Source organism: Protopterus annectens, chromosome 1.part0 (assembly GCF_019279795.1).
Source record: "Protopterus annectens isolate FY-2018-M chromosome 1.part0, PAN1.0, whole genome shotgun sequence".
Taxonomy (NCBI): Eukaryota; Metazoa; Chordata; order Ceratodontiformes; family Protopteridae; genus Protopterus; species Protopterus annectens.
In genome coordinates, this window is record NC_056725.1 from 23,767,486 (window position 1) to 23,786,549 (window position 19,064).

The 19,064-nt window shown below is 37.9% G+C and overlaps 1 protein-coding gene across 9 annotated transcripts in view; it reads left to right on the forward strand.

Moving 5' to 3' along the window:
- Positions 1-19,064, forward strand: part of DPF1 (double PHD fingers 1) — a 1,255,311-nt gene that overhangs the window by 593,428 nt on the left and 642,819 nt on the right. For all 9 annotated transcript variants that reach the window (XM_044080027.1, XM_044079637.1, XM_044080109.1 and 6 more), the window contains one exon: positions 5,989-6,067. In XM_044080027.1, coding sequence (XP_043935962.1) covers positions 5,989-6,067 — 79 coding nt within the window. The remainder of the gene's footprint in view (positions 1-5,988; positions 6,068-19,064) is intronic.

Here is a 19,064-nt window from a genome sequence, read left to right on the forward strand (position 1 = left end):
GAGACTTGCTTCGGCTGAGGACTTGGAAGGAACTTTTATCATAAGAAAAGGATTTGAGGGTGGGAATAGTAGTATTTTAGATTTGTTTGCATTGAGAGAAAGCTGATTTTCGCGCATCCAAATCTCAGTAACGGTCTGGGTCTTAGAAGTTCAGGGAGGTTAGAGGCAAAGCAGACTAAAGTTGAGTCTTCTGCATATTCAATGACTTTAGCTTTTGGAATAGCAGAGTGAAAATTATTGATAAAGATATTAAACAGCATTGGTCCAAGGATGGATCCCTGAGGTACACCAGTAGCGGTGGGTAAGAAAGGTGAGGTGCCTTTTTTCCATTTCACAGCCTGAGATCTTTCTGACAGGTAACTTGAGAACCAGGATAGGGTGTTCTGGGAGAGATTTAGGTTTGAGAGATGACTCAGAAGATGAGTATGGGAAACAGTATGGAATGCTTTAGAGAGCTCTAGGAGAACTGTAGATACTAAGTTCCCAGAATCTCAGGCTTGATTGGCAGTTTCTAAGAAGGAGAGTATAGCTGTTAAGGTGCTATGCCCTGGTCGGAAGCCATGTTGGGTTGGAGTAAGAAGTTGGTTTTGAGTCAGAAAAGGCATTATTTGGAGGTGGATGCATTTTTCTAGGATTTTAGATATTGGGGAGAGAAGAACTATAGGGTGGAAGTTTGAGATGTTAATGTTTGCCTCCCTTGTGGAGAGGAAGAATGAAGGCAGAACCAGAGTTTGAGAACATAGGATTCCTTTATGGATCTATTGATTAGGATACTAATTGGGAGTGCTATACAGCAGCAGACTTGAGGAAGGATGAGGGGATGTTATCAGGTGCATTGGAGCAGGGTTTAAGTTTGGATAGAAGTCTTTTTATGTAGTTAGTGGGGACAGGTTTGAGCTCAAACATGGGGGGATTTATTGGGGGAGTTAGATGAAGGAGAGTGTAGGAGAGATGGGTTGTTGTTGGGAAAAGTCTTAGTTAAGTCGGGTATTGACTCTATAAAGAATGAGTTGATAGTGAGGCTAATTTGAGGTCCGATTTACTTGGGTCAGGGCAGGGATTATTTTTGGAGCAGTTAAGAAGTGAGTTAAGTTCCAGAATAGCCTAGGGTTTTTAGTATGGTTGGACTGGAGCTTAGTGTAGTAAGCTTTTTTGTCTTTGATGATTTGTTTTTTTGGAAAGTTATAAAGCTGTGTGTATTGGAAAAGGGTTTCAGGGAGTTTATTCTTTTGGTAAAGCTTCCAGGATTTGTCTCTTTGATGCATACTTTGTTTTGTTTCTTTAGTCACCCAAGGGGCAGTTATGGTTTTTATTCTTTTTGTTCTTGGTGGAGCTAGTAAGTTTAGAGTATCTAGGAAGGTAGAATTAAAATGGTCTATGTCTTTTTTTGAGTGGAAGGGTTTTCTAGAATGGTCCAATTCATTTGTTTGAGATAGTTAGAGAAATTTTGGGGTAAAATTTACTAAGGTTGTGAGTGTGTATATATTGATGCTGATGTGGAGGGGGAGGTGGTTGCATGGTGAATGAATGGTGGAAGTGATTGCTAAAAGTGTCAGGGATGGTGCTAGAGTTGGTCATTTTATTTGGATGGGAGACTAAGATCCAGTAAAGAGTGGATCCTGTTGGATTTAGTTTATTGGGTCTGATGATGGAGTTCTTGAGTAAAGTTAATGAGGTTAATAGATAGAAAAGGTATGAGGCTGTTGATTTTATTCCAGTCAATGTTTACATTGCCTAGTGTGTAGGTTTCATGGTTAATTTCAGTTGAGGCCCATAGGAGTATGTCTTTGAGGGTTGAGGTGTTATTTCCAGCTGGGATATAAAGGGCAGTGATACAGAGGCTTTTGTCATTATTAATTTTTAGTAGACCTACTGTTAGTTCTGCATTAGCGAATTGAGGAATAGGATTTGGTAAAGGAATTAAGGTGAGTAGATTGGAATAGATTAAGGCAACTTCACCGACTTTTCTATTTAAGCGGTCACATCTGAGAGCATGAAATCCAGAGGGTAGGATTTCAGAGTCAGAGATGTTGGGTTTGAGCCATGTTTCAGAGATGGCTACAATGTCAGGTTGGTTGTGGCTTAGCCATGCTTGGAAATTATGTATTTTGTTATTGAGACTCAGCACTGATTGTGAAAAATATGAGAGTTTTGTAGGGGACAGAAAGGTTAGAGAGAGGGGGAGGGTAATCATTATTTGTAGGTGGGTTAGGTCCAGGGTTGGGGTGAATGTCTCCAGTTAAGAAGAGGATATTGAAGAAAGTTATTTTTGTGTGTTTTGGTTTAGATTTTAAGTATTCTGGATGGTCTAGTATTGGTTTAAAAATAAGTGTAGTGGAAATAATTTTAAGATTAAAAAGGTGAAGAGGGTTGGGCCGAAACAGAGGGGAAGAAATGGAGTAGAAATGAGTATTTGTGTGAGGGTGGAGAAGGGTTTGTGTGGAAGTATGGGAAGGTGTAGAGAGTGGTAGTTGTTTGGAAGTATAGGAACTGGCATGGTATAAAGGAGTTCGGAGTAGTAGGAGGGTAAGGGGAGTGTGGAGGGGTAGGATCCGTAAGGAGAGCATGGCTAGAAATAAGGTAGTTTAATATGTGAAGATTTGTAGTTGGAAGATACAGCTGTGAAGTGGGAAGGAATAGGGAAAGAGTGATGTATTTAATTAGTGTGGGAGAAAGGAGGAGGGGTAGTGAAGGGCAAAGCTTTGATTGGTTATGAGTGGGTGGGGATGGGTTAAAATAAAAGTAGGAGTATTGGGGCAGGTGGAAATTGGGGGCAGGGTAGTGGAGCAGAGTGAGCCCAAATGGCAAACAGAGTGGGCAGAGGCACCCTAGCAGAGGTGCATGGAAAAATTATCTGTGATAGCAGGTAAGCACTGAGAAATGGTAAAGGACAATTTGCAGCAGTTACATTTTATTTTCTATTTAGGGGAATCAGGTCTTAGAATTATAAGGGGTGGAAACAGATTCCCACCTAGTAAAAGCTAGTTAGATATGTTATCTAATGACTTGTGACTAATGACAGTGTACTGAATAATATTTTCAACAGTACTCATATTTGTCCAGTTCTGTGACATTTGTAGTGGTGTGGTATTCAGTAAAAAAGGTGTATAAACCAAGCAGTAGTTTTGCCGTATTTATTTCTATGTAAACAGACTCTGAATATTTAAGGACTTTATTTGCCCTTATTTGTTATCTTGGACTTTCTTCTCAACCAGTGAGGGATGCTAGTGATTCTTAGCATCCAGTTAAACACCTCTTGGATGTATTCTTTGATTACATGGTTAGATCTCTTTGGAATTCACTGCCTTGGTGGATTAGACATTATCTGTTCTTCAAGCAAAGGCTAAGCAACACTTCTTCTTGATTATTATTTGAATTCTTTTAAATTATTTGTTCAAGTTTAATATTTTTTCTGTACAGTGACTAGTATTTAAACACTTATAAGTTTGATACATATTTCCTGCTAATCCTGACAATGTGTCAGTCAATCTAAAATGGCATAACTGTCATTATCAAATTGAAATGAAAGTTCATTCTTTCTAAACTTTGCTGTTCTATGTACATGCTAACAAAAGGGCACAGTGTTTATCATGAGCCTGTCAAGCAGCTTATACCACACATAAGATCTGAATGTAACTTTAGGGTGCTATATCAGATTTTTTCTGTTTCTGTGGGGACTACCTCTTCTCTCCTTACTCCATTTCATCTATATGTGGGCTGGGGTAGACATTAGTGATCACGAATACTCTACAAACTGCTTCATTAAGGCCATCTTAGTGAGTTAAAGGAACATTTGATAAAACAGTATTTTGGAGGGGGGAAATCCATTTAATCTCCCCATTTAATCTCCCCATTCAGGGGCCACACTCCTGCACTTCTACTCTTACGTTGACTAACTGTGAGGATTTGCCCCTTTAGAATGAATCTCAGGGGAGCAGTCTTCAAAATGATCATACATGGGTATGAACTGGTAAGGGGTAGTCTTCAAAAGAGTTATGTACAGATGGAACACCACATATTCAAATACTCACAACCATAGACTAATGTGTCTACCACCATTATAATGACTGTTAAAAATGTATGAAATGCCTAAAACATTGATTTTCCTATTAAGTGCAGGAGAGCTGCTTCTCCGTGCTCATATATTCTAATTTTTGGAGTTGCAGAAGATAAATGGGTGGGAGGATGGTATAAGGGTTTGATTGTTACATGGGGTAACTGGCTAGGCTTAAAATGGCCCACAAGGGCAGTTAGCCTAGTACTACTCTATGAACATATGAACCTATAAATATGGATACTACTAATGAAATGCAATTCAAGGACCAATACAAAATTCATTATGGGTAATTTATGGATGAGTGCAAATATGTAAACAGTGATCCTTAGAACTGAGGTACTGTTCGTTTGGAGAAAACATCTGATAGTGCACTTTGGAGAAGTTTTCATTATGGTTGAAATATTGTACAACGTCACTACTGAATTTTAAGGAAGGGTACATGCCATCACTTACAGATAAATCAGCTAAATAGTGATGCATGTATTCCTTAATCCAAAGGCAGATGTGAAATGAATATCCCGCAGGGGTATGAGCTAGTATGTTCCACATGCTATATTCAGTGGTCATTTGGTGGCTGTGGAAATGGAATGAGTAACATTTAGTGTTTTAAAACTTAAACTAGTATTTGCTCTAGTTAAATTTAATGTTAGCGTCAGATCACCCTTAAATTCCTAAGAGTTATTTTTGAAAATACATTTGAAAATTTAAGTTCTAGCTACCCTTTGGTAAGTTATACATCTGATACTAGCTTTTCTAAACCTACAGTCAGTTTTACTTTCTGTGAACAGTTTAAATAATGAACTGGAGTGTTGCAGAAATAGCAAATTTTGCATATCTGAAAACATGTATTCTCCTCTTCACATTGCTAAATGACAGCTTAAAAGACTTTTAGGATACATTTTAGAATAATTAGAGTGTGCTTAGGACCTGAGGTAATCTAGAAACTTCAGTAATGGTACAGCAGCTCTGTGGTACCTTCCTACCACTTAAATATCTTGTTGCTTCTTGAATTCATGAAGTGCTGAGCTTTTCTCATATTTGTCATCATGGTGGTTGTATTACAAATGTGAGGAATAGAAGTAGTTAGGATCATAGATGAAATTTGGGTGTGCTACAATAGGGCAAAAGTATATTAGCAAAAGTGCTTTGGTTTACTGATTATGCAGTCCTTGGAGGTGATCATAAATTAGTAGGGTAGCTGCAGGGAGTGGAAGAAGGGTGAAGTCTCGTTTCCATGTATACTCTTCTCTGAGGATGCACATAAGTCAGGGTAATGTCAGTGTTATACTTTATTGTATCTCATTTTAAATTGGATAGGTAGTCTTATGCATTATCTTAGGAAGGTAATGAGGTATAGATAATATTCTTTTGGTTGTTGTTGGTACTTTATGTAAGCCAAGTATTATCAAATCCCCATTTTAACCCCATGGGTATTGAACTTAAGATGAATTTCCATAGAACCAAGTTCTGTTCTTTAGGCCAGTGCCACTAGAATAGTATTCATAACTAACTTTAAACATTTATTTCACACTCTGTAATAAAGATAACTCCCTTATCTTTCTACTTGTCTGTCTGAATACTAAAAAAGTGAGACCAGTTTTAAAGTCATTATTGTAATCCAGTTTTTTAACATTAAGTATTTTGTAGCTTTTCTCAAGGTGAATTGGGTTCATTGTCAGGTAAGCTCAGAAGGCCACATTAGGCATCATGACTTATCCCTTCAAAGAGTGGAATTAGAATCTACACTGAGCTACTTGTAGAGGCCATTATAAGTAAATGCATCACCCAGAATATGTAAGGCAGAGCTCTCCGACTAATCTTTCACCAGTCTAAAACATATGTAAAAGGGTGAACATAGATATCAGATACAATATCACTTGTCTCACTATATCTAGTCTTGTTCAAACTTAATTATTTCACATTCTTCCTAGGTCTGTGCTATTGGAGGAATAAGAAAAAGGCAAGAGCTGGCAACACTGGACGACAGGGATAAACCATACGTTTGTGACAGTGAGTACATTTTTGTTACCAATTACATTTAAGAAAAACTAAATAAGTGTTTCTGTAATGTGCAGCCAGTCAAAATATGTAGAGCCTTATAGTGTGTGAAAATCTTTTGTCCAAGACTGGTCTGCTGGTACAGAAAAATGATACTGCCATAGCAAGTGACCTACTGAGGTGGCTGTTTAATTTCTGTTTAGCTGTATCTGGAATGTATTATGGAACATTTCCATTGGATGCAGATGGAGGTTAACTTTTGCTTTCATTATTAAACAGAAACTTACACTGATGTCCCTTAAATATATTTATTGGCCAGTCAGTTTTATTGTTGGTAGGTATGGGGTATCCATAAAGACAATGAAAATCTGCATATTAACATTAACATAACACTTGGATTTACCACTTCTGAAATTCTTTTTGTCTTTTGTTGTGCTAAAACATCTATGTGAGTATTCCACACATTTGCTTAAGGAGCACATCAAGAAAGTAAGCCATAAATTCCACAAGTCATAGAGACCCTGTCACAGCCACACTCAGAACTTTTTTTATAGTTTTGGTTCCTCATTGTCACATTCATCTCCAAACTCCAAGTTGTAGACTGATTTACTTCAGTATAACAAAATATTTTAAACTATGAAGCAAAGGAAACCAATAAAAACAAGAAGCAGATAAAACTGAAATGTTTTACTGAGCGCTTTCGGTAAAGCTATGCTTCACCTTCTTCAGATAAATGCCAATACAAACATGCCACCATATATAGTCTCATTTTCTAATCAAATATAATAATCTCATTAACAATTAAAGAACTAGCAATCAAATAGACTATACTAAAAAATGTGATGATAAATACATTATATTTACTAATGTTTAATCATTAAGCACCATACGTTTATAGCATTTTTAAAAGATAAAGAACAAAAGTAGAAACTTAAAACCTACATTTTTTAAAACAGTAAATTATCAGCCATGTTGTTTGTAATATTAGTAGCTGCTAACCTGTTACCAAGAGTGTTAGCTGTGGGAGGTATAAGCTCCACTCGTGCTACGTTCTGCCTGTCAGGGTTTATGTTGGTTAATTGATGTACAGGTAGTCTTCCAGGTTCTGTGACAGCGTTAGAATTGTTTTCTAACCTACAATCCAAAACAGGACGTTCACATTGTTGTAAGTCCGTATTAACAGCAAGCGATGCGTTAACTCTTTGTGTTAGGGCTTCAACCCGCCCTAACAGAAGCTGAACAAGAGTGGTTAAATCTCCAGGCTCGTCACTCTTGTTAGATATATTCAAATCTTGAGAAAACAGTACTTGAGACACTGCTCCCGTTTCGGTTTCCATCGCAGTGTAACCAACGAAACAAACAGAACAAAAAACTTTTTAAACCTTTTAAACTATGAAGCGAAGGAAACCAGTAAAAACAAGAAACAGATAAAACTGAAATGTTTTACTGAGCGCTTTCGGTAAAGCTATGCCTCACCTTCTTCAGATAAATGCCAATACAAACATGTCACCATATATAGTCTCATTTTCTAATCAAATATAATAATCTCATTAACAATTAAAGAAGTTTAACTGTGAATCTAAGAGTATAATATATGGCGCTTTATGTGACTGCTGTCCTGCCTTTTATATAGGCAAGACAGAAAGGAAATTAAAACAACGCATATATGAACATAATTATGCAATATTAAAAAAAGACCTTAACAATGCCCTTGCAAGACACATAAGCGAACATCCCACTCATGGTTTTAGATTCACAGTTTTACATAGCAGACCATCGCACATGAGTGGTCCATGGCAACTGCTTCTAGAAATAGATGAATTAATGTGGCAGCTTAGGACTGTTGCCTATGTGTTTCCAGGTTTAAATGAACAAATATCCATCAAATGTATGCTTAAACCTTTAGCTTTAAAAAGATAATAACAACAATTGCTTTGATCCAGGCAACGTTTGCTAAGTTAAAGCAACATTTTAGGTATTATTGACTCTTTGTGGCTATAATTTACTTTTTTAAAAAATGTAGGTTTTAAGTTTCTACTTTTGTTCTTTATCTTTTAAAAATGCTATAAACGTATGGTGCTTACTGATTAAACATTAGTAAATATAATGTATTTATCATCACATTTTTTAGTATAGTCTATTTGTTTGCTAGTTCTTTAATTGTTAATGAGATTATTATATTTGATTAGAAAATGAGACTATATATGGTGACATGTTTGTATTGGCATTTATCTGAAGAAGGTGAAGCATAGCTTTACCGAAAGCGCTCAGTAAAACATTTCAGTTTTATCTGCTTCTTGTTTTTATTGGTTTCCCTCGCTTCATAGTTTAAAAGGTTTAAAAAGTTTTTTGTTCTGTTTGTTTCGTTAGTATAACAAAATAACTAATGGTCTGACTTGAAAACGAGATCCATTCACTACTGATGCCCTTTTTTGTTTATTTTAAACACGTAATCCTTCTTTACACATTAATATCTTGTCACAAGTAATATTTCCCCTCAGAGTCAGTCTACTGTTTTTTGTTCACCATACTGTACTTGTTAACTTTTCTTCAGCAGCTTCAATTCCAAAACACATCAGTGTCCTCAGATTATATGCTTTCAAGGAGCCATTGCATAGTATCACTTCCTGTTACTTTTTAAATCTTACAGGTTTATCTTACCTTTTCCTAGTTTGGACAAGCTATAAAGCCAGTAAACAGGAAAAAAATTCACACTGTTTGTACTGAGCAGAAAAAAGCAGTAAAAATACCTTTGTAGTACAACAAGGGTTCTCTTCACAAAATGTATTCCAAAGTACAAAAAATAAATTTAATAAAACATACAGAACATGAAGAGGCAGAAAAATCCAAAAAAGAAATCCAAGTACAAATGATTAATCACTTTCGTCCCTAAAATTTTTGCAGTAGTTTTTCAGAACCATAAAACCTTGTAACACTAACAAACTTTAAATATACATACAACCCTTCAATTTAAAAAGTCATATGACTCACATCAATTAAAACAGCAACTAGTGTATTATGCAGTACTGCTGCTTGAAAACCTTTCATGTAACTTTAAAGGGCTAAGTCGTGTTAAAAAACAACTAACATTATTAACATTTTCTGTGATACTAAATACAAAAATATCTAAAACAGTAGTTTTTAAAACTTGAAAAAATATAATATGTTCGAATGTATAGTATTATACAGCACTTTAAAGGGCTACATCATGTCACAAAAAACAACTAACATTGTTAGCAATTTCCTGTGGTACTAGTTACAATGTGTTCTAAAGCAGTGGTGTTGAAGCTTGTAAAAATACAATATATTTAAATATACAGTAACTTTTAAAAACAATGTTTGTTTTAAAACAACCAAATTTGGGTAAAAAGTAAATAAAATAGCAACCTCAGAATGTTATGGCCTGCATCTGTCACTCCTGGGGTTCTGGATTCTGGCCAAGGCTCTTGCCATCCCTATAGTGCCTTTTTTAGGCAGTGTTCCAAAGAACAAATTACCACCATAACAGCTACAAACAAATGCAATTTGAGGGTCATGCTGCTCAATGCTAGAAGTCTAAATTTCAAAATGCACTCGCTCGAGGTACTCCTTAAAATGGAGAACATCGACATTTGTGCTGTAACAGAGACCTGGTTCAAGGCAGCAGAAACCACCCCTGCACTACCAGGCTACAACTCATTCCACACCTTTCAACCCCAGAACTTGGACCAAAGCTCCAAAGGCAGTGGTGTTTCCATATTCGTAAAGGATGTGCACACCTCCGGACTGGTAGCCCAACAAAATGCATCTGAGATACTTCAGGTGTAGCTAACATTGGGTAAGACAGTGATTCAGGTCGTAGCCTGCTATAGGTCCCCAACCATGTCCCAAGATTCACACTCCACATTCCTAAGCACCCTGGAGAATATTAGGGTCCAACCTAACACTCTCATACTGGGCGACTTCAACTACCCCTCCATTAACTGGGAAAACTACTCCTGTACCAATACACTTGCCCAATGCTTTCTGGAATTCATTAATTCCAATGCCCTGGACCAACTCGTTCTTACCCTCACTAGAGGTAGCAGCATTCTTGACCTGGTCATTACTAACATGGGCAACCGTTGCAATACACCAATAATCAACTCCTCCCCGGTTAGATCTGATCACAAGCTAATCACCTTGGAAATCCACATCCCTCCCACCCACCCATAAAGGTAACCACCATGGAAAACTTCTCCAAAGCTAACTCTGGGCTCCTAAAAACAGAGGTGGCTAACTTCACAGCACCCATGCAAATGGGGAATAGTTGCATGACTGCCATATCATACACCAATGCACTGTACGAACATGTACACAAATGCATGTATCTATCTTGCCATACCCAATAGAACTAAGATGCTCTCCTCAAAGAAAGGAAGCCAATCTGGTGGTCCCCTGCCATAAAAAAACTCTACAACAGCAGGAGGAAACTGATGCGGAATAAGGTGAAGACTGGAAAAACTCCCTTAGCCTCAGCAAAAGGTTGAGATCCCTCATCAAATCCTCTAAAGCTAGCTATGAAAACAGAATTGCAGCAGATAGTAAAGACAACCACAAGGCCTTCTATAGTTATGTAAAGAATCTCCATGGCAATACCCAGATTTGCTCTGACCTACTGCACAATGGTATCTCCTTTACCGAGCCAACAGATATTGCAAATATACTGGCAAACAGATTTAGTGCTAACTTTACCCCCCCCCCCCCAAGGACCAATCACAATACCAGTAGATTGTCAGGCACCCAATATTACTGCTGCACAGGTTAAAACAGCACTGTCCAAGGCCAAGAATACAGTTTCTGTGGGACCTGTCTGTATCCCTGGCTGTGTTCTACATGAACTACAACGTGAACTGACACCTCACCTGTGTGCCCTGTTCAATCACAGCTTCACCTCAGTCTTTGTCCCTACTGAATGGTGTACTGCTACAGTCATCCTTCTCCACAAAGGAGGAGCAACTACAGACCCTGGGAATTGTCACCCCATTAGCCTGACGAGTCTGATATGCAAAGCTATGGAACGCATCATCATGGACCTAATAAACAAGGATATAGGGAATCTCCAAACTCTGGATCCTACACAGTTTAGTTTTGTGAAGGGTAGAGCATGCCTGCTCAACTTGTTTGACTTCTTTGAGTCAGTCACCAGAGCTGTGGATGAAGGTAAGGTGGTTCATGCAGCCTACCTTGATCTGGCCAAGGCCTTTGATACCATTCCCCACTCAGAAATCATATAAAAACTTACTAAGCTAGGCATCAACCCCTATATCACTAGGTGGGTTGCAAACTGGTTCACAGATGGAACCCACAGTATGAAAGCAGCTGACTCCAAGTCAGACTGCCAACCAGTCATGAGTGGAGTCCCACAGGGTTTGGTCCTGGGACCTCTCCTGTTTGGTATCTACTTCTCTGAAGTCCAGGCCAACACAAAGGTACTCTGGCTGACAAAGTTCACAGATGATTGCAAGTTGGGAACTATTATTAACTCCCCAAGTGATGCTGACATCCTACAGAAAGGCCTCAGTGAGACCAACAACTGGTGTCAGAACCATGGCCTTAAGCTCAATGCCAAAAATGTGTCTTCATTCCCTTTGGGAAAAACCCAGTTCCCTTGAATTACCACTGAACACAGAAGGCATTATAAGAGATCTGGGAACGCAGGATGACAGCAACCTCTCTTTTGATCACCACGTTGCCACTGTGGTCAAAGTCCTTCTATGTGGCACATCTCATTACTAAGGGTTTTGCATACAGGAAGAAAGAGGTCATTGTCTCCCTCTGTTCTTCCCTCATTAGGCCAATCATCGAGTGCAATGCCGCATTTGGCATTTACCTCACTAGACACCTGCAACAACTGGAGAGGCTGCAAAAGTACCTCACAAAGAGGATCCTAGGCCTTAAACACTTGTCCTATATGGACAGACTCAAAAAACTCCAACTTTTCTCTGTCTCATATTGCCTGCTTAGAGGCGATCTCTGCTTGACTTACAAAGCCATGTCTGACCCAGCTCTGTTAGAAATGCTGCATCTAAAGAAATCCCAATCCCTCCTATATCACAGGCTCCAGAGACCTCAACCTCATTACCACAATCAACAGAACATTCTGGAGGGACAGGTTCATAACCCAGAGACTGCCCATGCTATGGAATAGACTTCCCATACATGTCAAGCAGAGCACCTTACTGCCCCTCTTCAAGAGAAATCTTGATGAGTGGATGGGAAATAGAAACTTCACCCCGGGGATTACTGCAGTGGCTCTACTCGACAGAGGCATTAGGAACTAAGGTTGGGTGGCACAATGCCAGGTTAATCCTATGGGCTAGGCTTGTAAAGGCTCCAGGGCCATTAGCCTAGTACACACCTATGAGCCTATGGTACATGTCCCCCTCCCCCTTTTCCAGTACGAAAAAGCATCATACCAAGGTACAGCCCACTTTCTAATACATATCTGATATGCCACCTGTACAATAAAACTACAGATTTGCCTACATTAAACGTGCAACAAGTAATACGTAACTTAGCAGATCTATTTTGTAACTTCTAGCCATTAATTCTCCAATGTGGAGATATAACCTCCCAAGGTTATATTAGAATATTTGGACTGTGTATATTCCACTTTTATATAATCCAAATAGAGTTGATTATTTGCCACAGTTCTTGGGGATGTAAACATCCGTTAGGACTTCATAGCACTGATGATATTTGTGTACATTCCAAATCAGTCTGTTTGGCTTTGCTGAACTCATAGGTAATGCTTTCAGAATCCAAAAGCTCATAGTTAAAGAAACTAACATTGACATATTTATACCTGATCCCCTCTTAGACATAAAGGCCACAGGATTTGCTGAAATCATAAACATATTGCCATTTAACATGCACAAACTGTGCTAATGGAAGAAGAAGTAAGGAGCTTGCACTTAAAAAAGATTAATACATTTTATTTGAAAGACATGCAAGTAAGATTAAGCATTCTCTTCCCTGAATATTTATATGAGAATTCTTTATCAGTAAGGCTCGTCACTTCCTTTTTATAACAAAAGTCACATGTTAGAGTCCAATAGCATCTCTTGAAACTAAATTATTACATTGCATCAACTTCTTAAAAAATAACATACAAAAATCAGCATAAGAATGCCTATAAAAAGACTAAAAATCTAAATTTATTTACCTTTTTAGGTGCGAGCTCCTTAAGTCTTCTTCTGTTGGTACAGTTTACATAGTTCTTGGTTTCATCTGCACATAAACAACATTTAGTTTTTGCATTCTCTGTTATGCTCTCTGAAAAGAAGGGAATTTTTTTACAGAATCCAGGCCTGACACAAGTTAGTAAGTCTGTATCAAGCATCAAACAAGTCCGCCTGTAGTTCAAAAAGTAATCAGTTTTCTGGATGAAGCCACAAAACACTATCTGGAATAAGTGACAAGGATATAGAACTCCAATACAGAAATCCTATCGCATGAGTCAGTGCTGCAGTAAGATATGGCCATGCATTGCCCTAAAAGCTTGTAGTCAGCCTGTGTTGCTCACAAATATCATATCACCCAACAAAGTATTGGGGTGCACAAAATAATTGTACCATTATTATATATGATGTGAAAGTCAACTATTTTATTAACCTACATTAAGATCTTAAATGAACTCCAAATTATTCTGTCTGCCCGTCAGTATTGCTCACCCTATTAAAAACAGTCTAACTTGTTCCCAGACATACTGTCTCAGTATATTACTGACTAGTTTGTAGAACACATCATCAGTGCTGTAATAGAACAAAGTTTACTGCCAGATAATTAGTGACCTAAAGGCAAACCTTAATAAAAATGTGCCAATTAATTTGACTACATCAAAAATATACTTGAAAATCCTCCCCAAAAACTTTAATCATATGGGGTGCCAGCAACATGCAGCCTAGCACCTAAAATGGTGCAGCTAGGGACATCTGAATTAGCCTATCCTGTCATCATCCTTTTAAACTTAAACATAGCTGTTGGAAAACATACAGTTATCCACGCCCCATAAAAGTAATCATGGCCTCTCCCTTTCAAGCTTCAGTCCATTTGCAGCTTCTTCACCTCTAGTTAAACCACTGAAGAAATCAAGTTAGTGACCTGTTTACTTTATCACAACAAATTCAGGGGCATTCAGCATCAGTTGAGTCATCATGGTGTGAGCACAGCATTCGTAACAGAGTTGTGAATGTATTCAGTGCTCACTATGGAGGAAGTGTCGTTGTGGGACTATTATTACTCATTATCTTTGTTAGTAACTTGCAGTCTGCAGTGCTGTTCTACAGCAAAGCTGACTCAGTATCCGAAACACTCCACACTTGTTTGCACAATGAAAACCTGTCCAACACCTGGCTATGACTACAATTAGAATTGTAATTGCTGCAGTTTTGACTGTCTCATACAAATGTATGTTGAAATTAATGAAAAGTAAGTGCATGTTTATCCCTGAATCCAGCCCTCGCACTTCTCAGCGGTCTATTGTATCAGGAGAAGTAGTTAAGTCAAATATTATAGCACAGTTTTAGATTAAAAAAATCATTATTACTAAATATTTGAAAAGAACTTGACAAAATCTCAGAAAAGAGTCTGCATTCAACCAGGGAAAAAAAAAAAAGCTTATCATTTTTAAGCCTTATGTTGGCAGTACTGTTTGTAAAATTACTATTTGGTCAGATCCCAGTCTCCATTTTACCAAAGTATGACTGGAAGGAAAATTAGAAATTGCTTAGTATGAAACAACTAAATTAGCTTCAGAACTTTCTAGTCCTACCTAACATCGTATATCACTCTGGCAGTTAACCTGTTTTTTTACAAAGTGAACTACAACAGTTATGGTTAGCCATGGTCCACAAAATGTTGTACAAGCAAAAGGGCTCCTCTCAGTAAGCATCATACAAACAAAGCAACCGTGAAAGAATCCTTCATATAACTAATGTTAATAATGACACCATGTATAACAATCATGGTTTATTTCAGCGTTTGTTAACAATACATCATATCCCAAACCACAGCCAACAATTGTATATACACAATCACTGTTATACTCTTTATAAATTACTGTTCAGATTATCATCTAAATACTTATATACTCAACTAATCTAAACAGTGTCAGAAGATATAATGATGACTGTATGAGGTTTATATTTTAAATAATATACAGTACTATAAAGAGGTGAGAGAGAATTATCATTGTTATACAATCTTGCAACACTGAAAGGAGTGGCAACAGTTTGTGACCAATATAAAACAAACAGAAATGGTGGTTGTGCAAATGAGGAATTTAACCAGCATCCATGAATCTTGGTTATCTGAAGTAGGATATTGGATAATCAACAACTTTAGGCTTGAATTCTTTACATTTTTTGCTTTATAACCTTTGTAAGTAGATGAGTCCAGCAGACTGGTGTAGCATTATTTAAGGCCCTATCATCACTGACTGCTTAGAATGTCTCTATAAGGAATAGACACCTTTATCTTGCAATCAAATTGGATATAGTGTAGAGTGATTTTCAAGTCCTTGGTCATGAGAGTATTATAGTCACTGTGTAGCAGCTTAAATATTAAGGTAGAGAACAGTAAAGTTAACATTGGAATTTACAGGCACTTCATCTCCACCATTGCTAGCTCCCTCAACTGCTCAGCTTTCACTACCCAGGTTTCAGCATCAGTACTATTGTATGGTGGAGAAACCTGGACATGAGGGCAGAGCAGTTGAGGAAGCTAGAGGTGATGGAAGTTAAGTGCCTGAGATGGAAGGTAGAATGCACACTCTGGGACAGATAAAGAAATGGGGATATAAAAACAGAATCCAAAGTATATCCCATTGCAAAGAAGACTAAAGAGACCAGATTGTGGTGGTTGAGGTACATGTATAGAAAAACAGAGGGTGCTTTGCTGAAGAAGATTTGGGGCAGACAGGAAGATGGCAAGAAGAAGGCAAGAAGAAACAAAGGCATCCATCAAAGAGATGGATGGATTGTGTGAGAGAAGACCTGCAACAGTCCAGCATGACTGTTGAAGATATGAAAGTGGCTTAAATCAAGATAGATGTTGATACCATATTTCCCCGAAAATAAGACCGGGTCTTATACTGTTTCACCTGCCGAAATACGCATTAGGGCTTATTATCAGGGGATGCCTTATTTACCCCCCTCTGTACACCAATCTACATTTATTCATTTATTAATGTACAAAAATCAACATGTATTCATGTACAAAAATTTACATTTATTCTTGTACACAAATTGACATTTATTTGGTACTTTTCTGTTATTGGCAACAATTCTAAGTAATGAGTTAACAGTTGTGTGAGAATTCTACATAAACAGTGCAACAAACATTTCAGTTTCAGAATATCTACACCTTGGCTTTCACAGTGCAATGTTTCATGCATAACAGAAAGTGCAGAAAAATTTCAATACATGTGTATTGGAGGAGGGGAATAAAACTGAAAGCAGAAGCGATCCATTCTGTTGCCCAGATAATGGAAAAGTTATTTAAAAGGAAGTCATGTCATCTTCTTCTGGAACATTGTCATAAGTCTCCAACCCCCGAATTCCGGCCTGAATTTCTTGTGACTCCATTTCCTGTAAAACCGTTGGCCCCAATCTGTCATGCCTAGCAATAGAACTCTCCTTAAATGAGCGCTGCTTGTCCAAGTAGCCTGCTCGTAGTGCATTGGCAACACAGCTGTCAGTGATTTTATCCCATGAATTCTTCACCCAAGTCACAACATCTTGCAGGCTAGGCTTCACAAAGTTTCCATGCTGATTTCTCTCCATTCTGTTTTCAATGTAGTCATTGAGTTCCAAGAGTCTGGAGATAGGCAGTCATTCCTGTGGGAATCATTATTTGATTTATTGTACTCCATACAAGGAATTTCTTGTCTTTAGTGCAGTGAGTGCTGGCTGAATCCCAGACTAGCAGACCTCTTTCGCTACTTCAGTATCTTCCAGCTTGAACAATGTTGTCAATCTTCTTAGAGATGGTTCATATTGCTGAAGGAAGCCATCCAGCCAATGTTGTGATGCTTTGAATTCTTCTGGGGATACTTGTAACTGTGGTGCCATTGCAAGGTCAAGTGCTTGAATATCAGCCCTGCGCACAACCAAAGCCTTTGCTCTCCTGTTAGCAATCCATTCACAGATGATGTCTTCCAGCTCAGGAAATAATGGTTGCTGACCTGATCCCCACTTGCACTTCTTAGCATTTCCCTCGTCGGCCTGTTGACTGAGGTTATCATACACTACACGCCATTTTCGGACCATTTGGAGATCTAACGTCTTCTCTTTGCAGATGGAATAGTTCTTTCTTTTTGCACTCATCTTGTCTGGGGGGGGGGGGGCGTTAATTGAAGACTTACGAGACCGGAGTGGCAACACAAAATGGAGACAGTTAAGAACACACAACCACAGCCGTTTGTTATCAAATGCGCGAGCTTTATGTGCATTGTCTGTACTTTGACCAATTAAAGTACACCTGCCAGTGTTTATAGGCCAAGGATCTCAACCATCAAGTGTGAGTGATGACTAGGGTTACAGTAAGAATCATGGAGGACTCCCAGGGAAAGAATCTTATGACTTTCTGCAAAGGGAAGAAGTAGGGTGTCCGAATGGTCTGAAAATGGCGAGCAGAGTACGATAACCTCAGTCAACAGGTGTCAATAATATTATTTTATAATTCAACATGTCCGTCGTGTGTTGTTGATGATCTTAACTGGGGATTATTTTTGGGGTAGGGCTTATATCATGACCACCCTGGAAAACCATGCTAGGCCTTATTCTCTGGTTAGGACTTATTTATGAAGAAATACAGTAGTTGAATTGACACCCTGACCCCATGTAGAAAACTGGGGGAAAAAAGGGCTTGATTATGGTGGTGATTAACCCTGGAATTTATGGGAAGCCAGTTATTTAACAAGGAGATACAGTGGTGCCCCATAAAATTGGATAGTGAAGTAAATCTGCATATGTTTTTCTGTATAGATTTGAGAGTGTTTGTGTTATTCGAAGAGATAAACAGTGTGAAGATAGTGAATTGTTTGCCTTTAGCAGATTATTCAAGTGGCCATTCTTGTTTCAGAGGCAAGGTAGCTGGTGAGTTTGTTTAATTGGTGGAGCACTTTACCTGTTGTATTTCTGGTTTGGAATCTAAAAAATCTAAAAGATAGTGTAGTAATAGCTAGGCATCAAGTTACTTGATGTTTTGTACCTATCATATAGGAATATTCAGAGAGTATCAGAACTCTGATGAACTGTTTGCCTGAGAGGCAAAGAGCAACAAAACCTAATACATGGGGAAATAAAATTAAAGATATTACTTTTATTATTATTTATGTATTTATTGACATTTGATTACTGGGAAAGTCTGACTAGGTAGAAGCCTATTTTCAGCAGAGGCCCGGGGAGAAAAGTTTCAAATTATTGCAAAACATTTTAAGAACAATAATTTTATAATCTTCAAAAGTAGTTTAAATAGTTGTAACAAATTAGACATAATGTAAAAACATTGGGTAAGAAACTATGCCAGGTATATGAAAATCATTTAATATTTGGAGAAATTGTAGAAAGTTTGTAGAGAAATTAAAGGTAAGGTAGTGTAATACAAATAAGAATTGCAATATGAAGTGAGGGAAAAACAGGTTTATGGCATATTTAGAGAAAAAGTCTGGGAAGAGAATTAGCAGTAAGGAAGTAAATTAAGGGAGAGTAAGGAGGTATAAGGAATGAAAATGTACTTTTCACATTTAGGAATATAGTTTATCTTAGCTTTAAGCAAGAATAGAGACAGATTTTAGCTAGGAAGTCTTTCGAGTGGTTTAGAAAGATGGGAGGGAGGGTACAGATCTGATGGATACTGTTAAGGAGTTCCAAGCCTTAGCAACCTTGTACGAATACAGACAATGCCCAACTGGCTTGTTAAGTTTATAGACAGACAGGAGTTTTTGGTCAGTGGATTGCAGTGACCAACTGATAACAGAAGTATG